This window comes from Orycteropus afer, unplaced genomic scaffold (genome assembly GCF_000298275.1).
Source record: "Orycteropus afer afer isolate SDZICR_OR568_19922 unplaced genomic scaffold, OryAfe1.0 scaffold00121, whole genome shotgun sequence".
Classification (NCBI taxonomy): domain Eukaryota; kingdom Metazoa; phylum Chordata; class Mammalia; order Tubulidentata; family Orycteropodidae; genus Orycteropus; species Orycteropus afer.
Genome location: NW_006921708.1, coordinates 6,403,233 through 6,429,776, shown reverse-complemented (window position 1 = coordinate 6,429,776; position 26,544 = coordinate 6,403,233). Strand labels below are relative to the sequence as shown.

General features: G+C 41.3%; 1 protein-coding gene across 1 annotated transcript in view; it reads left to right on the top strand.

The window, feature by feature from the left end:
• The first annotated feature begins 3,816 nt into the window (after positions 1 to 3,816).
• TNS3 (tensin 3) overlaps positions 3,817 to 26,544 on the top strand; it is a 290,262-nt gene continuing 267,534 nt past the window's right edge. The window contains exons 1-5 of the mRNA XM_042781438.1: positions 3,817 to 3,966; positions 6,650 to 6,700; positions 8,189 to 8,311; positions 14,472 to 14,536; positions 18,270 to 18,353. Of these exons, the coding sequence (XP_042637372.1) occupies positions 3,817 to 3,966; positions 6,650 to 6,700; positions 8,189 to 8,311; positions 14,472 to 14,536; positions 18,270 to 18,353 (473 nt within the window). The remainder of the gene's footprint in view (positions 3,967 to 6,649; positions 6,701 to 8,188; positions 8,312 to 14,471; positions 14,537 to 18,269; positions 18,354 to 26,544) is intronic.

Here is a 26,544-nt window from a genome sequence, read left to right as displayed (position 1 = left end):
CAGATAGCAGAGTTGTCTCCTTGTTTTGAGTGTGTCTGGAGGGGTCGCTATGAGTCAAGTCAACTTGATAGCAAATAACAACAACAACAACAACAACAAGTGTAACTGTTAGCGGTTTGGAGTCAGGGCTTTCAGGAAGATAAGGGAAGTCAGGTCAGAGCCTCCTGTTACAGTCAAGCCTGGAGCCAAGAGGAAGGGATGAGGCTGGAGAACTTCTGCAGAAAGAATGGCAGGAGGAGTCTCGGCATAGAGAGATGAAGAATTGACACTTTCTCAGGCTTACCTACCAGGGAGCAATCTGTGGTCATTCCAGGTGATTTTCAAGAAACATTTCAGTTAATCTCTACACAACTGCAGACTAGGACTGCTAAATCCCTGCTTCAAAATGGAGGAGACAAAAGTGACTTGCCTAGGGAGCAACATTTAGTGAGTTGCAGCATGAGAAGTGAACCCTGGTGTCCTGGCCCTGGCCCAAAGTCACCAACACATAGCTGTATATCTGAGGAGGAGTGTACCCTATAATTCCTGTCTTATTTTCAATCACTGTGGTTTGGAGTTGGTTTAGATTTTGTATTGGTATAATTTCAAGAGAGCATGACTTGTTGAGCTCTGAAGTTAAAATATATGTTCTATCCCTTATTTCACACTGTAAGAGCCAAGGTTAAGATACAAAGGTGAGATCTGAGGTATAAGTTACAAGTCAGATTAATTCTGAGGGAGGTTTCATGGGAACAGGATAGAAGAGTAGAAAGGCGGTGTCAGGGGGCTATGGACACTCCCAGGAGCATGTGGGTTGGCTCTAGGGATCACCTTGAGCTGGTCTCCAGAATCCGCAGAACCCAAAAGGGCAGCAGTGGGAGCTCTTCATAGAAGTCCTGAGAAGAAGACAGAGGGCGACAACAAAAGCCTTCCAGAAAGCTTCACAAGAAGCAGATCTGGGCTCTTCTTTCACCTCTGCCAGTGATCATTTTGACAAACTTCTCACCTATGTGAGTCAATTTTCTCACTTCTGAAGTGGCAGTGATAATTCTTATTTACCAGGTTGCTGTGGGCATACCTCCTGAAATAGTGTATACATGGGAAGGTTATGTAAACCATAAAGTAATTATAACTACACTTTCCTCCCTGTTGGATAGGCTTAAAAAAATGACTAGATAATTGAGAATTACCTGAAAATCATTCTTGGTTCTTTCAAGTAAATAACAGCAACAATAATAGTAATAATGGCTGATATTTATTGAGTACCTACTATGTATATGAGGAAAGCAGTTTATGTATATGTCTTAAAAAAACCAAACTCACAGCCTTTGAATTGATTTTGACTCGTAGTGACCCCCTCCTTGGGTTTCTGAGGCAGTATGTCTATGGACGTAGATTGCCCAGTCTTCCTTCCAAGGAGTGGTTGGCGGGTTTGAGCCGCCAGCCTTCTGGTTAGCAATGATAGCCTTAGGCACTATGCCATGTCTAGTGACTCTTTACCTCTTTGTCCTGACTAAAGGGAATTCTGGCTATCCTACCAGGGAAGCTCCTTAGCCCCTCCAGTTGTCCATTAATAGAATTATGTCACTTAGGGATTGGAAGTTGTGAGGTGGAAATGCACTGATATGGTAGAGACCCTACTGAGGTGATAAAATAAGCCAAGAGTTACAGTGTTTGACTTGCTGTTTATGATTAAGCCACAGAGCAGCTGTCATTGTTCCTTCTCTGTGGCACTTGTGAATGTGAGAACTGGTAGGAGAAGGAATCTCACACAACCTGCCCTTGTTGTTTCCAGGCTCCTGGGAGCTCTTCACACACCGCACCACTCTGCCAGCATAGAAAGTCAAGGTGAGTGCCCATGTCCCCAAGTGCTCCATGAGTCTCCCCAGGGAAACCAGGGTGGGTGCTATTTTGTTCTGTGGTAGTTTCTTTTTAATTTGTAAAAATAAATGGTCAAAGGTGACAGTATAAACACAAAAGGGACATAGGTCCCTTTTCCTAGATGTGATCTCATGGCATTTAGACATTAGAGTGGTGAGTGGTTTGCTTGTAAAAGTGCAACTTTTGGGGGGGATGGGTTAGGAAGAATAACAGAATTGACTGTAGCTTCTGAGGCAAGAGCTCCATCTGCCTGTGTCAGGGGAGGTGCTCTGAAGGACCACCCTTGGCCAAGAGTTCCACTTTGTGGATTGTGGTTGGCTTAGGAGAAGACACAGTATTTATAATTATATATGTGTTGTTGTTGTTGTTATGTGCTCTCGAGTCGGACCCGACTCATAGCGACCTCTCCCTGGGTTTCTGAAGCAGTATCACTACGGAACTAGATTGCCCCATCTTCCTTCTGAGGAGTTGCTGGTGGAGTTGAACCACCAGCCCTCTGGTTAGCAGTCCAGTGCCTTAGGCATTATGCTACCAGAGCTCATATATATATATATATATATATATATATATATATATCTCCCAACAGAGAGCCAATCATCACCAAGTCCTAAGAGTCTATATGCTTAATGCAGCCTGACCATTTCTACCTTTGAGTCTAATCCCTTTTCCTGTGTCTCATGGTCTCCCAGGTCTCCCATCTGGATGCAACCCGGCCATTTGGCAGGCTTCTTGCTCTCCATCCTGTGCACCCTTGTATTAACCCATGCACAGGGCTTTCAGCAGAGCTGGCATAGAGCTGTGCATACTAGAGGGTCTCTCTCTTGCTTGCCCCTTTATCATCAGTTTTGTTCCTGGCTGAATGAGCTTTAGAGATACAAAGCAATTTTGATTATTCTTTCCTAGCTCACCCACCCCCATCTCCAAGGATCAAATCTAGCCTCCTTGGGGCCTATGGGCCCCGCTGATCTAGCTTTTCCCCATCAGTGCCCCAGAAGACTACAGGCCCACACAAGGAGCATGTATATCCAAAAATGAGATGATATATACAAGATGTAAAGTTCACCCCTGTCTACAGCCTTGGCCTCTGCTCACATGATTTCCTTCACTCTGACTGGCACTCTTCCCAGCTGCCTTGTGTTTGCCCAGAAATCCTCCCAAGCATGGTTTGATGCTCCCTCCCAGCAGGGAACTTAGGTCTTTCTGACCTCTACTGCAGCCAAGACTAAAAAAACAGTTGCCATGGAGTCAACGCAAACACATGGTGACCCCATGTGTGTCAGAGTGGAATTGTGTTCCATAGGGTTTTCAATGGCTTACGTTTTAGAAGTAGATTGTTAAGCATTTCTTCCAAAGCATCTCTGGGTAGACTTCAACTGCCAACCTTTCAGTTAACAACTGAACATGTTAACTGTTTGTACCACCCAGTCTGTATTTACCTGCCATAAATATTGTATGCTTCACTGCTGCAGACAGCTTTTTCTATATTTTTCCCTCTTAGTATCTTGTGTGAAGAGCTCTGGTGATGTAGTGGTTAGAACATAAGGCTGTTAACCACAAGGTTGGTGGTTCAAACTGACCAGCTGCTCCACGGGAGAAAGATTAAGCAGTCTGCTTCTGTTAAAATTTAGCATTGGAAACCCTATGGGGCAGTTCTACTCCGCCCTAAAGGATTGCTATGAATTGGAGTAGACTTGATGGTAAGGGGTTTGGTTTCGTAGACACTTGTGTTGACCCAGAAATGACCTTTATGGAAACTTTTTTAAATTGCATGCCATCCTGTGATTGCAAAACTGCTCAGAATTCATACCCATAGTTAAATTCCCTCTCTGTGTGCTTGTAGGAAAATCAAGAACACTGAATGCTTGTCCTCTTTTCTCCCTTCCTGTGAAATTCCTTGTCACCATTTCCTGAGAATCTCTTCTCTGCTGTCCTAGGCCAGCCACCGTGATCCCCACAATGGAGGATGGCTATGAGCTGGACCTCACATACATCACAGAGCGTGTCATCGCTGTCTCCTTCCCTGCCAGCAGCTCTGAGGAATCCTATCTCCACAACCTGCAGGAGGTCACACGCATGCTCAAGTCCAAGCATGGTGACAACTACCTGGTGAGTATAGGGACCCTGAACATGGGGGCACATGAGCATGGCAAGCCTGGAGAAGGGCCAGTGCAGGCACTACAGGTGGCATCAGCATTTGCAGGTCGGTGACATACACGGTGCTTGCATATCCATTACACTTGTGGCCTCACTTGCTTTCCCTGGTGCTGTGAAAGGCAGGTTTTCCAGGTCGTTCTTTTACAAAGGAGGAAATACTGGTCTGTGTTGTTGCCACTGCTTTGTTGCAGTGAGAGGTGTACATGTTTCCATGGACACTCTGCATCAGGGATGGCCACTACCCCATTCCCGCAACCAGCAGCCTCTTTCCCATTGCCTAGAGATTCTTCTCAAGACATTGCTACAGCTAGCTGCTCTCAGCAGGTGAATATAATATCCTTGGTATAAAAAGTGAACTCTGACACTCCTCCTGAAAAATACATTAAGAAGACAAAGGAGTAGATGCCCAAGAAGCCAGAAACATCCCAGAAAACAAGTACAGAGTTGATTTTCAAAGCTCATGTGTAAAGTTGGCAGAAAGGACCCAAATGGGAGGAAAAGTAGAAAAACAGCCTTTCCCCATTTCTCCCTGTCCAGTTGACCCCCTTATTCTCTATTTCCTCTGTTGGTAGTCTATGTAGAGTCTGCTAGCTCTTATTCCTTGTTCTGTTGTGATCATTACTTCCATTGAAGTGCAGCAACTCAGCTCCCACTTTCTCTTTGCCCTGTAAGGCCTCTTTACCTACCTTGAAGCTAATCCTAACCATCAGTAAACAAGGATATATTCTCAGCACTATTCCTGTTCTTCATATTGGTGAACTTGGGCTATGGGATCTGTACCCTGGGGACCCAATGTGAAGGGGTTCCAAGAGGGGCACTGTCTCACTTCAGAGAGCTACTAGCCCTACCTGTGTAGGCCTTAAGGACAACCTCCTGTGTAGGCATAGGTTATAGCTCCTCAGAGGTTGTGGATGCATTCAGGACCTTATCTCTATTCTTGATGCCTGACCTAGCAGTCCCCTGAATATTGTAAAGGATGTGACATATCTGGGCACCTGTCTGATAGTCACACACCTCTGATAACTGCTCTGCTCTATCTTAGGGACTTCTTTTTATCACAAGGCAGGTCTTCTTATCTGGAGCTTTTCTTAAGCCTTCCACAGGCTCATCAGCATGCCCCAAACTTCCCTCTCCAGCATCCTTCCCATACCCACACACCTTCATTGAAGGGACCACAGAGTGATCCCCCACATACTGGGTTCTTGGATTGTTCTTCCATCGACACTGAGAAGGACAGAATTGGGGTCAGAAAACCTCCCATCCTCCTGCAAAATCGCCAGGGCAGTGGTTCCTTACTTGTTTTGAGACAAGGACCCTTTTGAAAAATGTGAAGAAAGACACATGAGCATGTTTTTATAAACCCTGGATTAAGAAACCTGGCTCAGGCTGATCTGTGTTTCTCCTCATACATCTGAAAGGTCTCTAATTTCATGAATTACATTCTTAGATGATTAAATATGAGGAAAAAAAATCCTCAAATTCTGTATGAGCCCATGCCATTGTGATGTACCTTGTCATTCCTTAATGGATCAGACTATTTGAGGAAGAACTGTGTGTGCTGTGCTTCTAATATGCTAATGAAGTTGGAATATAATTGTTTTTAGTAGGCCAAGGGCAACCTTTGCTTGGGATAAAAATCAACATGGGCCCTAGTGTGGGGCAGAAACAGTACCTGGCTGGGTAACTTTGGAAAAGCTACTTTTCTGAGTACTCCTCTGGCATCCTGTCTCTGAAATGAGATATGCCTTTAGTGAATTTGTAAGGTCTTTTGTTGCTTGAACATTGTCTTTTTTTGGTTTGTTTGTTTTATTTCAGTATTTGTTAACGTCCTACAAACATCTCTGTTTTATCAATGAAATTAGAATGTGGTTTTTGGTTATAAATATTAAGAATATGATCTTTGTGGATATGAGCTTGCCTGGACACTGTAGAATGGAGTCCTTGGGTGGTTTAAATGGTTAATGTCCCAGTTGCTAACCAAAAGTTTGGAGGTTCGAGTATACCCAGAGATACCTTGGAAGAAGGCATGATGATGTACTTCAGAAGAATCAGCCATTGAAAACCCAATGGAGCACAGTTCCATTCTTACACCCATGAGGTCTCCATGAATCTGAGTCAACTTGATGACAACTGGTTTGCACACGCAGAACGATTAGCACAAATAAGAAACAGACCTAATTCACTGCCATCGAGTCAATTCTGATTCATAGTGATGACCCCTTTTGGGTTTCTGATTCGGTAATTCTTTACAGAAGTAGATTGCCCAGTCTTCCTTCTGTGGAGTAGCTGGTGGGTTTGAACTGCCAGTCTTTGGGTTAACAGTTAAATGCCTTAGGCACTATGCTAGCAGAGCTCCTTGTTAGCCTTCTCCTATGCTGTACTTTTTCTCCTGAGTAAGCTTGTGTGTTGTAGGGGTAATGCAAGTCCCATAGGATTTGATATACTATCCTTATTGTGTTTTTTTGTTGTTGTTGTTTTTTGTTTTGTTGTTCTTTGAACGGATATGCATATATGCGTGGTAGTCTTATAATTCTGAATATGTCAAAGGCAAATAAAATGGAAAAATGCAATTGTTCTCTCTTTTGATCTCTGAGGATGGTGACATGCCTAAACGTTTTCTCTTTTCCTTTTGTAGGTATTAAACCTTTCTGAAAAGAGATGTGATCTTACAAAGCTTAACCCAAAGGTATGAATTCTATTCCTTCGTGTTCTGTGTTTTATAAAATGTAGGTGATACTTACTTTGCTCATGTAAAAATAGTCTGCTAAAAGTGTTTGTAGGATGTGACTTGATAATAGGTATTAGGAACTGTTCATATTTTTTATATTAATTTAAACTTTAAAATATATATATATATATTTGGAAGTAATTTGGATTTATGGGAAGTTGCAGAAATAATACAGAGAACTCCTGTGTCACTTCACCTAATTTCTCTCATGGTAATGTGTTACATAATTGATAGTACAATACCAACGCCAGGAAAATAAGAGTGATACAATCCAAAGACTCCATTCACATTTTTCTAGTTTTGCATGTACTGGTTGTGTGTGTGTCTCTGTATTCTCTGTCAAGATACAGAACTTTCATTGCCACAAAGATCTCTCTTGTGCTACTTCTTTATAGTCACAACTGCTCCTTCCCACTGTTAAAATTTTCAATAGCAAAAATTTGGGACTATTTTTATGAATGCAAATGTATGAGTTATACATATATTGGAATATCTTGCAGGCATTAGAATAAAAAACTCAGTAAACTGTCTCTTTAAATACTTGTTAACAAAAGTACAATGAAGAATTTATGTATAATATCTCAGCTGTGTTAAATACACATGGAAAAAGAGACTAAAGGATTCATTAAAATGCTATCTTGTACTTCTGCGTAGTGGAAGGAGTATGAGAGTTTTCCATCTTCCTGAACAGGTTTTTGAATTTTTAAAATGTTTACATTATTTCTGTTGCTTTTCTACTCCAATAGAGCTCTGCTTCCTCTTCTCCCCTTAAAAAATAGAAAAGAAAAAGTTCCTAGTTGGCCATAGTAGCTTTCAGAATGAGACATATTTATCATACTTGGTCAGAGCTGCTATTTTTGGGCATAGACCCACTACATTTATTATCACATGATTATTATTTTCTTTGGTAATGCACCAAACTATAATTAAAATTAGAAGATGCTTCCTCTTCCATGAGCAGAGTTCTCTTTTGAGGAGTTTTGCTGTCTCACAAGTATGTGTGATAGTCCTTTGTCTCTAAGATGATATCTGCACAGAGTGTGGGGGAATGGCTAACTGTACTTTCCCAAACTGTGATTTCAGTTTGAACAGAGGAATTTTGGCAGCAGCTTGGGCCAAGAACTTCTGTTTCAGGTCCTGCCAGATTTAAGCCCTTCCCCACATAAACTTGTACCATTTTCTGCTCCTGAAAGGCCTATCTGGAATTGTCATTCCAGCTGCACAACAATAGATAAGACTGTTGTAGATATGTCTCGTTTAGGCAACATAATGCTTCATGTTTTTATTTTTGGTAAAGGCGCTTGGTCACACTTCTCATTAAGTTTTAGAAAAAGAACATGTAGGATCATTCTTTACTCCTAAATTAAATACATTGATATTAAAAACATGAGATAACTACAGAAGTCTTCAGAAAGTGGAAACTAAGGGAGCATTCTCTTGTTCCAGACAATGGACGTGGGCTGGCCGGACCTGCACGCCCCACCCCTCGATAAGATGTGCACCATATGCAAAGCCCAGGAGTCCTGGCTCAACAGTGACCCCCAACATGTAGTGGTCATCCACTGCTGGGTGAGCAAGCAGAGGATGCCCCCTGTGGTTGTGAAGGTTGTGGGCTCAAGGTCAATGCTGTCTACATGGACATGTTCATGAACCACGTGTCTACTCTTAGTTTCGATTGTGTGACTAGCTCTGTGTTTGTGGTTAAGTTTCACTCTTGTCCTTAAAAAAGAATCCCACACCTCCCAGAGTTTGACTTTAGAATTTCTAGGATTGAAATCTCTGAATGGATATTTTCAACTAATGAATGATATTACTGAGAGTGAATTTCTTCCGTCCCTCCCTCCCTCCCTTTCTTCCTTCCCTCAATCCTTAACCATGGAAAGCCCCCTTTTAAAAAAAAAAAAAAAAGGAAAAAGTACGATATATGGCATCAGATTTTTGGCTGCATCTGAGTTACAGTGAATAATTGGTTAACATGTGACTATGGGTGTGATACTAAACATATCATAGTAAATATGTCGTCTTTTATAAGTTGCACTAGCCTGCAGCAGAAGCTACTTATATGTTTTCATTGGCCCAGAGCTGGCTATATTTGTAGCGTAGGCAGCCTGCTCTGCTCCCTGGAGTCTAGGCCCCCAGTGCAGCCGGGCATCTCTCCTGGGGACCACCTACTTCTTCTTAGCCATTCTCCTTCTACTTCGGGCATCCTTTTTAATTCTCAGGTTTCCTAACTAACTTGAAATTGATTTTTGCCTCTTAACTGAAAATAGTTACTGAAAATAGTTCTAGTTTTTCTGATTGGTGCTGAAAGGGACTGAACTGAGAGTAAGTTTCTCTATGCAACAAGGAACTGGGGCTTAACCCTCCTTGAATACTTTTACTATAAAGGAGAAATTATGATCACACACACATCTTGAGTTTGTACAGGGTGTGGGAAAAATAGTTTGATAGGAAGTTTGCCAGTGGAAAGGGGGCACAGTCCTGTAAGGGGCAATTCCCTCTTTCTAGCATTCTGTCCTGTATTCTATGACAACAAGAACATCTAGAAAATGTTGGTATTTTCATTATGAGACAGTTTAATTCAGATTGTCTTTTAATACTCAAAAGCTACATAAAAATCCATTTATTATGGAATTTAATTTTTTAAAAAATTACTTTCCTGGTTGAGAATATACATGGCAACATAAATACCTAAGCCTTTTATCAAATATGATGTTATTTTAAGGCGTTTCTGCTTAAAAATGTATATCTGGTGCAAATTGCTGCAAACTGGGGAGAAAAAGACATTTTAGAAATAATTCTGATCAATTAAATTTAATTATGTATTATGTTTTCATCAAGCTTATCCTGGATATTTTTACACAATGATGGGTCATTGTTGCCTGAGATCACATACTAAGCAATTCTCAAGCACTATTCCCCAACTCATTAGTTCCTAAAGTGGAGCCACAGCAATGGCAGCATCAGCATCACCTTGTTTCTTATGAGAAGTACAGATTCAAGGGTCCTACCCTAGACCTACCGGATCTGAATGGGTCCCAGCAATCTGTTTTTCTGATAATTCTTATTCATTCCAGAGTTTAGGAAGCACTGCTCTGAACTATTTGTTATGTTTGATTTTTTCCACTTTTATTTTTTAAGAAATAAATTGTAAAACTATTTAAAGCATTTGGATAACAAGTGTTGAAATTACCACATAGAGATTTCTAAAATGCTTCTTATTCTTTAGCAACTAGTGGCTCTCTGGATAAATCTTGTTAATGAAATTAATTGGAGACATGTTAAAACTTACTAAAAATAATTTGTTCATCACTTATGCTATTCTGGTGTCATGTAAACCATTTTTGAAACATTTAGACTACATGCTACGAAAATAAGTCCTCTTTTAATTTAAAATGAGTGATGTTGACATCAACAAAAGTTTATCATAAATCACTGCGGGGGTGAAATTGCCAACATTTGCCAAAATCCATGTGCTTTGCAGAATGTGCATTTCCTTTAACATCATGCCAGAAATTGCTAGCATATTTGGGCCTGTCTTGGCTTGGATAGTGAAAAATGGAGAGGCCAGTATAACAATGTTCCCCTGTTCTCTCTCGCTCTCTCTTTTTTTATTATGGTAAACTACATGTAACAAAATATTTGTCACTTTGACCATTTTGAAATGCTAGTCTGCAGTTCTTTGGAAAGGTTTCATCCCCACTGCACTTTTGTTTTTGAATCAATAGTGAAGAATACACACAGCAAATTGGGTGATCCAGTGACTCTGTTTTGATGAAAACTATTCAAGTCCAAAGGAAGGTTGCTTTTCTAAAGGACTTCATATCTATGGATTTGTTGTGGTTATCTGCCATTGGGTTGGCCCCTGACTCAGGGCTAGTCCATGCACAGTGGAATGAAATGCTGCCTAGTTCTGCTCCATCTGTATGATTGGTTGCAGATAAAACCCTTGTGATCCATAGGGTTTTAATTGGCTAGTTTTCTGAAGTAGACCACCAAACCATTCTTCCTATTCCATCTTAGTCTAGAAGCTCTGCTGAAACCTGTTCAGCATAATATACATGTAAGCCGCCACTGACAGAAGATTGGTGACTACAGCTGAGGTGCATTTACTGGAATGGAATTCAGGTCACTAATACAGAAGGTGGGAGCTCTGGTAGCATAGTGGCTAAGACACTTGCCTGCTAACCAGATGGCTGGCGGTTCAAACCCACCAGCCACTCCTCGGAAGGAAGGTTGGGCAATCCTACTTCCGTAGAGATACTGCCTCGGAAACCCAAGGAGGGATCACTATGAGTCGGGTTTGACTCGATGGCACATAACAGCAACAACAACACAGAAGGTGAGGATTCTACCACTGCCTCCTACCATAGCTAGTACCATAAAAAACAATGATAGATTGAAGATAGTAGTGGTAAAGGCCAACCTTTCTGCCTGGTTCTGACTTGTAGAGAAATTTATGTCTTAAAGACACTGTTTTGTAAAAGAAACACACCAGTAGATGTACAATTAATAATTGTGAATATTAGGATTCAGCTTTAAAGGTTTTACATATGCCTGCATTGAAAATCACTGTCCTGGGCTAAGGTGGAGAATACTCTTGGGTAACATATGCATAAGATTGTAGGTTTATTGGAATTGTGATTTGGATTTGCTCTGTCATTCTCTTAAAGAACGGACTTCCCAAAAAACCAAACTCACTGCCATCGAGTCTTTTCCGACTAATAGTGAACCCCATTAGGTTTCTGAGACTGTAAATCTTTACAGAAGTAGATTGTTCCATCCTCCTACTGTGGAGGCTGGTGGGTTTGAACCACTGACCTTCTGGTTAGCAATCAGGTGCCTTATTCACTCTGCTGCCAGAGCTCCAAAGAGCAGACTTAGGAATATGTTGGTGTTCTGCCGATTTGGCTTTATGCAATTCTAGATCAAGATAAACGAGCTTTTTGTTTTTTGTTTTAAGTTTCTATATCTTTATTTGTTCATGTCATTTCATAAAAGTGAGAACATACTATTTGGTGATTAATTTTGGTCAGCATAATGTCCTCCAAGTTCATCCAACTCCAAGTTCATCCATATTCCAGATGTTTTGGGAACTCCTTTTCTTTATCACTGAGTAGTAGTCCATTGTATATATATACCACATTGTACTTATCCATTCATCCATTAATGGGCACTTATATTCTTTCCATCTTTTTGCTACTGTGAATTGTGCAGTGATGAACATAGGTGTACATATGTCTGTTCATGTCATTTCTAATAGATCCTTAAGCTATATATGTAGGAGTGGAATTGCTGGGTCATATGACAGCTCTACTTTTAGTTTTTTGAGGAACTGCCACACTGTTCTCCATGATGGCTGTACAATTTTGTATTCCCACCAACAATTGATGAGGATTTTGATTTCTCTATATGTCCCCAACATGTTTTGTTTTCCATTTGTTTATCTTGGCCATCATAGTTGGAGTGAAATAGTAGCTCATTATGGTTTTGATTTGCATTTCTCTGATGGCTAAAGACATTGAGCATCTTTTCATGTGTCTGTTGACCATCTGAATATCCTCTTTGATTGTTCATATCCTTTGGTGAGTTTCTAATTGGGTTATTTGTCTTTTTGTTGCTAAGTTGTAGAAGTTCCCTATATATTTTAAATATTAGAACCTTATCAGTTATATCATTCCCAAAGACTTTTTTTTTTCTTTTGATAATGACTTTTTAAGAACTTTATAAAGCTCTGGTTGTCTATTTTGTTTTCTATCGCTTTTGCATTTGTTGTTGTATTTGATGTTCTATCACTGAAAAAAATTAGGTCGCAAAGCTTTGCTCCTGTAATTTTTCCAGGAACTTTTATGATTTTAGATTTAACATTTAGGATGTTGATCCATTTTGAATTTGTTTTTGTGTATGATGTGTGGTATAGATCTTTTTTCATTTTTTTGCATGTGGAAATCCAGTTTTCTCAATGCTATTTTTTTGAGTTTCTTCTTGAAACTTGAATGGCTTTGCATCCTTGTCAAAAATCAGTTGACCATAAGCTTAAAGGTTCGATAGTAAATATTTTAGGCTTTGTGTGTAACATGTTCTCTGTCACAACTGGTCAGCTCTGTGATTGTAGTAAAAAAGCAGTCATAGACAATGGTAACTAAATGGGTGTGGCTGTGTGCCATGCTAACATTTGAATTTCGTATTAATGTCATATGATACAGTTATTATCCTTTTGAATTTTTCAACCATTTAAAAATGTGATAACAATTCTTAACACTTAGATCATAATAAAACAGGTAGTGGGCAGAATGGACTACTCACGGCCGTTGAGTTGGATCCAACTCATAGTGACCCATCCTTGGGTTTCCGAGGTAGTATCACTATGGAAGTAGATTGCCTAACCTTCTTTCTGAGAAGTGGCTGGTGGGTTTGAACCACCAGCCTTCTGGTTAGTAGTCAAATGCCTTAGACGCTACACCACTGCCTAGTGGACTGTAATTTGCCAGCTGCTGTTTTAGGTCATAATGAGCTCTGGTGGTGGGGTGGGTAAGGCATTTGGCTGCTAAACAAAATGTTGGTATTTCAAACTCATGGAAAAAAAGATGAGACAGTCTGCTTCTATAAAGATTTACAGCCTTGGAAACCTAATGGGGGTCATTATGAGTCTGAATCAGCATGATGGCAGTGAGTTTGATTTTGGGTTTAGCATGGCAGTCAAACCTACCAGCCACTCCTCGGAAGGAAGGTTGGGCAATCTACTTCTGTAGTGATACTGCCTCAGAAACCCAAGGAGGGGTCGCTATGAGTTGGGTCTGACTCGATGGCATATAACAACAACAACAACAACAATGTTCTAGAAAGGAGCTTTGGTGGTGCAGTGCCTAAGGCATTTGACTGCTAACCAGAAGGTTAGTGATTCAAATCCATCAGCTGCTCTGTGGAAGGAAGATGAGACAATCTACTTCCGTAAAGATTTGCCACTTTGGAAAGCTAAAGTAGGTCTCTATAAGTCAGAATCGACTCAGTGGCAGTGGGTCTGGTTTGGTTGGTATGTTCTAGAAAGTGGCAATCCATGGTCTGGGTGAGAATGGTCTGCCATGTGCTTGTGGGGGTTCTAGATGGCATTATCCTGCTGATGGTAATATTGGCCAGCAGAGCCTACATCCAATGGCCCTGTTTAAGCTGTGGAATATCTGTGGTTACTGACTGATTTTTTTTCACTACCACCTGTCTGGTAGAGGGGCCCTGTTGTGCCAGTGAGTCAGAGGTCACTGACAATGTGCCAGTTGCTGCTGTGGATGACTTGAGCTATCTGTGGAGTTCTGACCATCACCAGCTCCAGAGTGTGCATCATTTACACTTCACCTGGCTAATTAAGTCGTGCTAATTACTGCAGCCCCAGGCACAGTGTCTTCTGCTCTAATTGGGAAATGGTACAATTGCTGTCTGCTGCTGAGTTGTGCTGCTTTCCCCTTGGGGCTCCCACAGGCACTGGATTTAGCAACTGCTCTTACCATAGGCCCCCAGTTTGCATGTTCCCACTGCAGGGACTGCCCTTATATAAGGTACTGAGTCCTGCCTCTTACTTCGCCCCTCCTCATAGGAAGACGAATGAGAGAGACACAAGTTTAATCTTGACAGCAAATTCCTTATCGCGCCTTCAGTGCATGAGCACTTTCCTGTTCTAGTTATACCTCTGTCGTGGGACTAAAGAGCAACTCAGTTCCTGTTTTGTCTCCTGCAGGGCGGGAAAGGACGCATAGGAGTGGTCATATCGTCCTACATGCACTTCACCAACGTCTCGGCCAGGTAGGATAGATGTCCATATGCTGCCTTCAGGTGTTGTGGAACTTTGCAACCAACTAGGGTAGAGGCTAGCATCCTGTGAGTTGCCCTGGGACCTGAGGGCATCCTCAGTAGCTACCCTAGTGCACTGCTGCTGGTCTTAGTCTCTGAGACCAAGTGTTAGTGCTGCCATGTTGAATTAAGGGTTTTATATTCATGGGAAAAACACATTTCTTGTTCAGAAGTTATATGTGATTGATATATGGAGGCATCAAAAATATGTTGAGCTCACTGCCATTCTCTACTAAAAATAATAAAGATAAGTATTACTGTTGTTAACAGCAAGAAGAGTGTCATATCATTCTTTGCCTCCATACCTTGTAAATAGTAATGTCGACAGCCATCTTTGGTGTGCACTAGGCCTTGAGAAGCACTTTACTAGTATTCCTTTTCTCACTTAATTTTCCCAACTAGTCTGTGAGGGAGTTATCATTGCTTTTATTTTATAGATGAAGAAACTGAGTCTCAGTAGCATTAGGTGGCTTGCTTGTGATCACGCAGTTTGGCAGTGGGTAGCCAGGTTGACTCGAGGGGCCTCAGGTCCACTCTGTCTGCATAGTGTCCAGATGATTCAGTTCTGAAGAGGTGGAGAAGCCTTCGTGGAGGCATCCCCGGTTTCTGTCTGCCTCCTTAGGGTGATGGGTATGGTAAGGCTGGGAGGGGCTTGGCTGCTAGTCACTGCTCTTGGCACTAGGATGAGTGCCAGATACCACCAAGATACCACCTCCTGGCACACAGATCTCCACTCATGCTGGAAATTCAGTCCAAAAAATAATCTTTATAGGTTCTAAATTTGCATCTGCACTCTCTTCAATGCCCACTTTGTGAAGCATGAACTATTCCCTTCTGAAAAAGTATAAGCCTATTCATATTAGCTGATAAACCTTTTCCTTTATAGCATTAGGGAGTGAAATTTGACTTTTTGAATGTTTTCTCTGGAAACAAATTGCCTGCCAGAGAGGAAACCCAAGCCCCATGTGAAAATCAGATACCTTTTTGGTGATAATAAGTGTTTGGGTATGTGCCAGCCTGATTGAGATTCCTGGTCACATTGAACCACTCCATTCAGCCAAAGACACTTGGTCCAAGACCAAATTGAACTTGGTGGAATCTGGGCACCCTTTGCATTTCTGCCCCCAACAATGCAGTTATTTTTGGAACTGAAAGTCCAGGCACTATGGGCAGTCCTGTCCTTCTTAGAAAAGATGGTGAGAAATGGGCTTTTTCATTTAAAACATACAGTGATACCATTTCTAAAAGCCCTGCTTCTTCAGAATATTCAGTGTATACTTTAGCTGTGTGGTATTTTGCAACTTATATGAATCACTTTAAGCCTTAGTATCCTCATCTAGAAAGTAGGAATAATAGTTGTACCTTAGAGTTCTTTGAAAATTGGTGTATCATTATATGTAAAGCACTTAGAACAAGATTCAACAACAACAACAACAACAACAAAACTCACTGCTGTCAAGTCAGAAGTCATAGCCTCCTTTCCTTGGGTTTCTGAGGTGGTATCACTATGGAAGTAACTTACCCAATATTCCTTACTAGGAGTGGCTGGTGAATTTGAACTGCCAGCCTTCTGGTTAGTGGTCAGATGGCTTAGGCACTATGCCACCAGATGTCTCATTTTGATGACTAGTGCTATTAAAAAAAAAAAAAAAAAAACTCACTGCCATCGAGTCTATTCCAACTCATAGTGACCCCCTTTGGGTTTCCAAGGTGGTATACCTTTACGGAAGTAGTTTGCCCAGTCTTCCTTCCAAGTGGCTTGTAGGTTTGAATTGCCAGCTTTCTTGTTAGCAGTCAAATGCCTTAGGCACTATGCCACTAGTTTTTCTTTAGAATTTAGGTTGCTTCTGTTACTGTCTACTATAAAACATGCCTAGTTACAAGATGTACATGCAGACCACTCAACCCAGGATGACGCACCCACATACTCTATGGTAATACATCCCTTAGAGCAATAGACCATGGGGCACCAGAGGACCAACATTCAGATTGACAAAATACAGGACAAATAGGATTGCATAAATATGAGGGGCACGAGGGAGGGTTACTGGGTAGGGAGGGGAGGAGACTGGGTCAGGGTTGGACATGGTAAATGAGGAGTGAAACTAAATGTACACGTAACGAATGTAAAACAAGCTCTTAAAATGAAAAAAATAAAAATAAACATGCCATGATAAACATATTTTTTCTGTTTACATCTTTGGTCATATCCATGATCTTTTTATTTTATAGTAGGTTACAGGGAGCGTACATTTTTAAGGCCTTTATAGCACAACTGTGCTCCAAAACAAAACAGAAGCTTCTAGTCACAAAGTATGAACAACATTCTTGTATGAGCTGTAAAAATAAGAGTTCATAAAAAATGCTAATATTGTGCAAAATATCTGCCAAAGTACATTATCAGCATTTAATAAATCAAATGAATTCCAGAAAAAAATGTGCTTAAAAGTTAATGGATGGATATAACTAAACTTTTCAACTTAAATAAAAAAGATTAATTCAATTTAAATATTCAGAGTTTAAGTGGACTCTTCAGTTAGTGACAGCCTCATCAACTCAGCCCTTTATTTAGACAGAAAACAAGCAATGAGACCCATTTTGTAGCATATGATGGAAGTTAAGTCACGCTAAATTCAGTTTTGAGTATTTACTTTGTCCTTCTGCCTAGCTGTACATGTTTTTCCCTAGTCTGTTTCCTGGCTCTTGATAGTACCTACAGTTCTGGGACTGTACGAAATTTTGTCTGAGCACATGCACATTCTTCTAAGAGGAGAGTCCAAACTTACTTCAGATTTTTAAGATCTGGCTCAAACAGTCTTAGGAGTTTGATCTTACTGCACTTATGCTCTACCATTTATTTAGAGGTCATGTCAGGAAAACCTAAGTCCCAGTATGGTGTTTCTCAAAGGTTTATTCAATACTAATCTGGGGATGGGGAATTCAGTAAATAAATTGTCTAGGAATTCTGGGTTTCATTTTGTGGCACTAACTTCAAAAAAAAAAAAAATAATAACTGAGTTACTTCTAAAATGTCAGGATGCTATTATTATGCCCTGTTGGACTGCGGTGCTCTTAGTCCTTGTCAAATTTGTTTATAAAAGAGACTTACTAACCAGGCCATCCCCCACCTGTGCCATCCTAGCTCCTGAAACTTGGTGGGGTGTCCACCAACTGAGGTGTTCTGGGGGTCTGTTCCTCATGTCTATACTCCTGCTGGTTTACAGAAGCTTCCTTATGAAGTTGGGACTTGAGCTTGCCTCACTGCCTTGAGTAGAACCCCATTTAAACTGGCCTCATTTGTTTGGGAGGCAGAGTGGAAATGGGCTGGTTTTGGATGCCATTCCTGCTGCTGGCTGTCTGAAAAAACACAGGCTGGTTATTATTACATGAGCTGTGTCTGCAGTAGATTTAAACATCATACCCAGAGATAAGATGGTAGCATTGCAGCTGAGATTTCAGACCTGCCGGCATGGCTTTCACTTTGAACTGAATGTATCCCTGGGGAAGTGAATCCTGCAAAATATGATTGAAGTAGTATACACAAGGTGTAGCAAAAGAACGGACCAACTTGTGATAGTGGTCACTCAGTGCAGCCACAGAACACTTGTTAAATTTACCAGGCCATGCCACGAGAATGCAGCTGAGTTAATGATCTCTCTCTCTCTCTCTCTCACTGCTTCCTTAGTGCCGACCAAGCCCTTGACAGATTTGCAATGAAGAAATTTTATGATGATAAAGTTTCAGCTTTAATGCAGCCATCCCAAAAACGGTATGTATCTACCACCCACCTGTAACCTCCCATCCCTTTTAAATTTTTACATAAAAAATTACCAAATGATACTTTTTCCCAGAAAAGGCAGAAGCTACCCCCTGATGGCCTCCCCACACTGGGAAGTGCTAACCTGGGTCCTGGCAATAAATCTTAGAGAGGGGCTTTTTCATGATAAGAGAAGAAATTAAGCAAAGAATAATTGTGTGGTGGTGGTGGGAGCCACCTATGCCTTTGCCTGGTTCCAGAGAGATAAGTTGATGCTTTCTTTCGCCACATTGTCAGTAATTTGGGTCTTCCCACCCCTGTAGCAAGTTTTCATTTCCCTTGTTATTCTGGAATTTGTTTCTATCCAAGGTCAGTAAACTAGATAGATAATAAATATTTTAGTCTTTGCAATCTCTGTCACAGCTACTTTGTTCTGCCATTCTAACCAGAAAGCAGCCATAGACAATACATTGATGAATGAGCACAGATTTTTTCCAATAAAACTTTTTTTATACAAACATGTGACAGGCTTTAGCCCAAGGGTAGTCATTTACCCCTTTACAGACCACTAGCTCCCTGAGGCCAGGGCAGCATTGTTCTTTTATATTGGAGGACTTCCCCCTTCACTACTGCTGGTGTAGTACCTGGTCCATGGAATATGCTTGGTGAATGTTGGGGAATGGCCATAGTGGAGCAAGTCTTTCTTCTTTTTTAGGTTTGCCCCATAGGCTGAGGTGAAGAATGAGAACTTGAGGAAGGTCAGTGTTGAGAGATAGTGAGAAAAGCTGGTAGTTGACCTACTGCCTCTGCAGATGGTGACTTAATACCGCCAAAAACATAGCTACATTCTTTTTCTTTTTTAAACTGAGGGACAGTTTTTATAATTGTTAAGACATTGGCCAAAATGAATTTACCTTCCTAGACACACGTTAGTTGTATATGTGAGCTTTATTCCCTTCCCTCTGTTCTCCTCTGTGTACTGAAGGTTAAGTCAGCTGATGTGGGCAGAAAGGAGGTCTGCCTCAGGGAGTGAGGCCAGAAATGTATGGTGGTTAAGAGAAGGGTCTCATTATTTCTACTTGGGAGATGGATTACAAGGACTGCCAAACATACCTTTTATTTTTTTTTGTCTTGGGTGTTTCCAACGGCATGAGTCCATTTCTCTTCACACCAGAATGTTCTGGGGAAAAATGGCATCCGTATGTGAGCCTTGCCTCATTCTACTGTGAGCAAAAGACCCCACAGGGAATACAAGTCACTTGAGGAAAAACCAATGTTCTGTCAGTATTATATTTAAATAACTCCTTGCTTTATCTTGACTCATTAAATGTCATTTCTCTGTTGAGTAGTTTCCAATATAGGACCATTAACAGAACCTCCTGTATGGGAAATGAGGAGGAAGCAAAGTGTGTAACCCATGCAGTATGCCTAGCACAAAACCAGAAATAAGATTGGCTCTTATTTTCTTCTTTTTACTCTTATTACTTACTGTTCTCACAGCTTTCTAATAGCATTAAAAGAATATGGAAATATCTCATTTCAATATGCCCCAGAATTTTCATGTATACATAAGGTCACCTTGAGTCAGTTAGAACTAACAGTGGCAACTAACAACAACAAAGTTTTCATGCATCCTGCCTGTCGTTACATATTTGAAGGTAGAGCATTTACATTTCTGTGAAGATGGTTTGTGTTTGATTTTCTGTTCCAAGACTGTAATCTCTCTGTGCTCAGAAATCAGAGTAAATGACCCTTTGGCCTAGTACTCTGCCTAGTACCTTCACTCAAAAGATGCTCACCAAACTCGTATTTATTGAGTGTCTGAATAACCGAATGAATGCATAAAATAAATCTTGGGGAATACTTCAAACCAGGGCTGAATTTCTTAGCATTCCAAGTCACAAAATAGAGTGAGATGATTGCATTTCTAAGTACAGGCACAGTAGTAAGAGCCCTCATCTGGTCCTGAACACCCTATGTGCAAGCTTTGTAGGCTATTTTAGGACTGAGGTCAATAAATCATTTCAAAACCAATTTCTTAGTGAGGGTCAATGAATTAGCTTAGCATTTGTGACTCCAAGAAGCTTACAGTTTCAACAGTGATGTCCCCAGCCCCAGATGACAGAGAAATAACAGAGCTTCTCTGGAGCCTTTACATAATAAACATTTGGTTTGCCTTGCTTGTTAAGCATGTGGTCTATTTAGTGGGAATTAAATTCTCTGTTACTTTGCTCATTCATTACATGTAAAAGCCATCAAGCCCACAGTAGCTAGGTCAAATGACCTAACTTAATGAAGTTTTGTCATTAAGTTACCACAAGTAAGATCTTACTGAAGATAATTCAAAAAAGGTTGCAACAGTGTATTGACAGAGATCTTCCAGAGGTGCAAGCTGGTTTCAGAAGAGGATGTGGAACAAGGGATATCATAGCTGTTGTCAGATGGATCTTGGCTCAAGGCAAAGAATACCAGAAAGATGTTTACTTGTGTTTTATTGACTGTGCAAAGGCATTTGATTGTGTGGACCATGAATGGGAATTCCCGAACACTTGATTGTACTCATGAGGAACTTGTACATTGAGCAGGAGGCTGTCGTTCGAACAGAACAAGGGGACACTGCATGGTTTAAAATCAAGAAGGGAGTGCATTAGGGTTGTATCCTTTCCTCATACTTACTCAATCTATATGCTAAGCAAATAATCTGAGAAGCTGGACTATATGAAGAAAAACGTGGCATCAGGATTGGAGGAAGAATCATTAACAACCTGAGATACGCTGATGATACAACTTTGCTTGCTGAAAGTGAGGATGATTTGAGGCACTTACTGATGAAGTTTGAAGAATACAGTCTGCAGTATGGATTATGTCTCAATATAAAGAAAACAAAAATCCTCACAGCTGGACCAATAAGCAGCATCACAATAAATGGAGAAAAGATTGAGGTTGTCAAAGAATTCACATTGCTTGGTTCTATAATCCATGCCAATGGAAGCAGGAGTCAGGACATTAGATGACGTGTAGCACTGGGCAGGTCAGCCGCAAAGGAACTCTTTCAAGTGCTGAGGAGCAAGGATGTCTCCTTGAGGACTAAGGTGTGCCTGATACAAGCCATGATATTTCCAGTTGCCTCCTATGCATGTGAGAGCTGGACAATGAATAAGGAAGACTGAAGAAGAGTTGATGCTTTTGAATTGTGCTGGGGCAGAATGCTAAAAGTACCATGGACTGCTAAAAGAACTAACAGATCTGTCCTGGAGAAAGTGCAGCCGAAATGCTGCTTGGAAGCAAGAATGGCCAGACTTCGTCTCACCCACTTTGGTCATGTTGTCAGAAGGGACAATTCCCTGGAGAAAGATGTCATGCTTGGGAAGGTGGAGGGTTGATGAAAGAGGGGAAGGCCTTCAAAGAGATGGATTGACACGGTGGCTGTGACAATGGGCTCAAATATAGCAGGGATCATGGACCTGGCATGGGATTGGGTGGTGTTGCGTTCTGCAGTTCATGGGGTCGCTATGAGTCAGAAATGACTTGAGGGCACTTAAAAATAACAAACAAGTTACCTGTTTCTAGCACAGAAACTGTGGCCTTAGGCAGTCCTCTTTTTGTACCTTTAGTCTTCAGCAAACAGAGGGCTACCATGAGAAGCAGCTTATCAAAACCCTGGTGTTTGCATTCTGTTGTTGTCTGTTATGGATTCAGCCCCTGATTCATAGTGACCCTATGTGCAATGGGATTGGAATGCTATGATCCATAGATTTCATTTGCTGATTTTTGGAAGTCGGACACCAGGCCGTTATTCCTAATCTTAGCCTGAAAGTTCCACTGAAACCTGTTCAGTATTACAGCAACACACAAACCTCTACCGACAGAGAGGTGTTGGCTGTGCATAAAGTGCATTGGCTGGGAATCAAATCTTGGTCTTCTGCATGGAAGGTGAGGAATTTACCACTGAACCACCAATACCCTCAACCTTTCCTGTTCCCCAGTGATAATTATTGATGGTGTGTCAAAGTGCCTGTGAACTTGGAGGCCCTTGTGTAGTCTTAGTTTAACATCAACATAATTGAAGTGCTTCATTAAATTATTAACGTTACTTACCTTCTTCCTTTTCATTTTCTTTTGTGAAGAAGAGGGAGTTGAGACAGCAGCACAGCACCCATGTCTGTCTTCCATCTTTTTCTGGCTTTTTCCCCCCATTTGGCATGAGAAAAGGGAGAAGCTTTTAAATGTTGCTGAAAATAGCAAAGTAGAACATGTACCAATTCAACTATTTCCATATATACAATTCAGTGACACTGATTGCAAGCTTCAAGTTCTACAGTCATTCTCACCCTTCTGTTCCAAATTGTTCCTTCACCATTAGCATAAAATTACTGCCCTCTAAACTTACTATCTCACTTTGTATTTAATAAGGGAGTATGGCTGGTAACCAGTCATTCTTTGCAATAGCTAATATCTGAAGGCAAGGGGCAAAATGACCTGTTGGAGGCCCAGGTGGGGTTATAAAAGGCTGTCATCCCCAGTGCTCAGTGAATGCAGTCATGCAAGTCCATTTCACGTGAAGGGAAGAGAGACCAAAAGTCGTGACGTGCAAAAATGAGGATTTCCCTGATGTTTCCAATAGTTAGAAAAGATGCTAACATTGTACTATTATTTGATCTTTTACCTTTCTGTCATTTTTGACATGATTGCATGGATGTCTCAAAGAACATTTGGATATAAGGCAAGGAAGTAGATGTCCAGGCTCTTTTTCACAGGGGCACTTCCACTTGATGAGTACCCCACCATGGTGAGCAGGCTTACTGCACTTAGTAGCTTATAGACCCCCACCCCTACTTACCCCCATATGCAGAGGTGGAGACATAGAGGCATGGCCATGCTTCAGAGCCTCAGCCATGCATCTTGACAAGCTTGGCCACATCTCTGTACTAAATGTCCCAGCTCGCTCAGGCACTGAGGGATGCTGCCACTTGACAGCGTATAACGGGAAGGAAGGGGAAGAGGGGGACAGAGCCTCTAGGGACATTCATCACCTGCTCTTCAGGCAGTGTCCTGCACTCACATCCAGTGCAACTCCTCTTGGAAGCCATTGTGCGGGCAGGGCCTCATCACTCTTCCCTTTAATGATGGAAGAAAGAATCCTTGGGTGGTGCAAATGGTAAATGTGCTTAGTTGCTAACTGAAAGGTTGGAGGTTTAAGTCCACCCAGAAGTGCCTTGAAAAAAAAGCCTGGTAATCTATTTTCAAAAAACAAGCCATTGAAAACCCTACGGAGAACAACTCTACTGTGACACACATAGATTCCCCTACTCTCCTCACTAACTGGAAGCATCTCAAAGATACCACCCATCAGAGTTCTCCATGTTTGCATGTAGATGTAAGATGTACAGCTGATCCCCTCAGGTGCTGGGTTCTGCATACTCCTGGGCCCAGGGAAGGTAGAGAGAGGGTGAAGGGAATCATTGTATCTGGAATGGTCCCCTGTGTGTGATCCACCCACGCAATCATGAGGTGCTGTTGGAGTGAAATGCATTCCTGTGACTAGAGCTATACAGTGCTGGAGGAAAGGGAAAATGACTGTACTGAAAGGTGGATGATTCTATTAGAGGTCATTCTAATCAAAAACTCTGGAATTCCAAAAAATTTTTAAAAATAGTAATTAAAAATCCTATAATTCCTTTACCTTTGCTCAAAACCAGGAACTCCTGAAATCTGCAAAGGGTAAAATTTACTTTTGTTATTGTGTGCTGTTGAGTCATTTCCAACTCATTACAACCCTATAGGACAGAATGGAACTGCTCCATAGGGTTTCTGAAACTAATCTTTAGGTAGCAGACTGCCAGGGTCTTTTCTCTCTTGGAGCTGCTGGCGGGATCAAACCACTAAGCTTTTAGTTAGCAGGCAAACGCTTAACCATTGTGCCACCATGCCTCTTGGGATAAAATTTAGGAGATTAAAAATAATTAAATGGTTCCCCCATTTCTATTTCAAAGTAGAACAAAAGTTAAGCAGTCTTGTCAAGGAACAAATGCCAGGCAAGTAAGGAGTGTGGGTGCCCTCTGGTGGTGAGGTCCACAGAGCAGTCTGGTCATCTGGGCTTACAGACCTTGGTCACGCACACCTTGAAGTTAAAGGGCATGGTTGCCAGCTTTCCTTCTTTTCTGAACAAGAAGAAATGCAGTTTTCCACCAGCAAAGTGGAAGTACTGTTTTCACTTAAAAAAGGAGAATAACTTCCTTTCTAACATTCTCCTATGAGAGTAGAATACACGTAGTTTCTTTTGTTTGTTTCTTTTAATGTTTACCAGAAATTTCCTTTTGTTCAATTTGCTTTGTATACAAATTCAGCATGGTTTGTGTCTGAATTGCCATTATAAATTATATATATAACGCCCTGCCATCGAGTCGGATCCAACTCATAGTGACCCCTCCTTGGGTTTCTTAGGTGGTATCACTATGGAACTAGATTGCCCAACCTTCCTTCCAAGGAGTGGCTGGTGGGTTTGAACTGCCAACCTTCTGGTTAGCAGTCAACTGCCTTAGTCACTATGCCACTAAACCTCCCTCATATGTGTGTGTGTGTGTGTGTGTGTGTGTATGGTTAAACATAGTGACCATTTCAGGCCTAAACCAAAAAAAAAAAAAAAACCCAAACTCACTACCATTGAGTCAATTCTGACTTGTAACAACCCCCATTGGGTTTCCAAGGCTGCACACCTTTATGGAAATAGATCACCCCGTCTTCCTTCTGTGAAGCAGTTGATGAGTTTGAACCGCTGACTTCTGGTTAGCAGCCAAATACCTTATCCACTTGGGCGGGGGGAGCCAGGGGTTGTTATTACCACAGAAGGGAAATGCATTGGGCCTGAGTGGTTGGGAAATATGAGCAATCCTGTGCTGAAAATGCAGGCATTTAACTCTCTCAGTCAATGCTCTCTGGTTGCCTACTGTTTGTGAGGTTCTGCTATGGGCATTAGAGATATACATAGGTGATTAGACTGTGTGTGTGTGTATATATATATATATATATATATATATATATATATATTTAATTTGTTTTGTTTTATTCCCCTTGCAAAGGCTGCAGTACTTGGCAGGATAGACATGAGAACAAATAGATTGAGTGCATGATGTTGAGTGCTACAGTGAGGGTGCAATCAGGGCAGCAGAGGGGGTGGGGAGCCACAGGGAGAGGAGCTAGAGGGAAGGTACTGCCATGTGGCAATCATTTGCAGGGAGAATGGCAGGGACTCCAGGTAGAGGGAATGGCCAAGGCAAGAGCATGACCAGTGTCTATACTCACTTCATTATTATTGTCTTGTCTAACCAGTACCATGAAGATAAGCTACAATCCCCCTGCTATAGAAACTTCTCTCTCAAACACCACAAGCACATGGAAGATGCCTTCAGTCAGAATTGATGCATGTGTACAATGTGTAATTAATGCAGTCTATCAGAGAAGGCTATACCACTTGTCTGTCAATTTGTTGTACTGTGTGGCTTGTGTGTTGCTATGAGGCTGGAGGCTATGCCACCATTATTTCAAATACAAGCAGGGTCAACCATGGTGGACAAGTTTCAGTGGAGTTTCCAGACTAAGACAGACTCTGAAGAAAGTAGTGGCCATCCACTTCTCAAAGAATTGGCCAGTAAAAACCCTATGAATAGCAGAGAAACCCTGTCTGATGTATTACTGGAAAACTTTATGAATATCTCTGAAATATTATCTGATATAGTGCCAGAAGATGAGCCCCTCAGGTTTAAAGACATTCACAGTACAACTGGGGAAGTGCTACATCCTCAAAATAGCGCCAACCTTAATGACTTGGATGCAGTAAAGCTTTCAGGACCCCCATTTGCACATGGAGCGTGACTCAAAATGGGAAGAAATAGCTGCACACAGCCATTAATAATCAGAACATAGAATGTACAAAGGAAGGATGTAGGGAAATTGGAAGTTGTCAAAAATGAAATGGACCACACAAAGATTGATATCCTAGGCATTAGTGAGCTGAAAGGGACTGGTTTTGGCAATTGTGAATCAGACAATCAGTGCTGGGAATGACAAATTAAAGAGGAATGATATCACATTCATTGTCAAAAAGAGTGTTTCCAAAGAAGCAGGATAAAGTTGTAGAAACAAGGGAGCAGGATACAGACCCAGAACACATCCCTGAGGAAGAAGCAGCATTGGAACTCTCTGA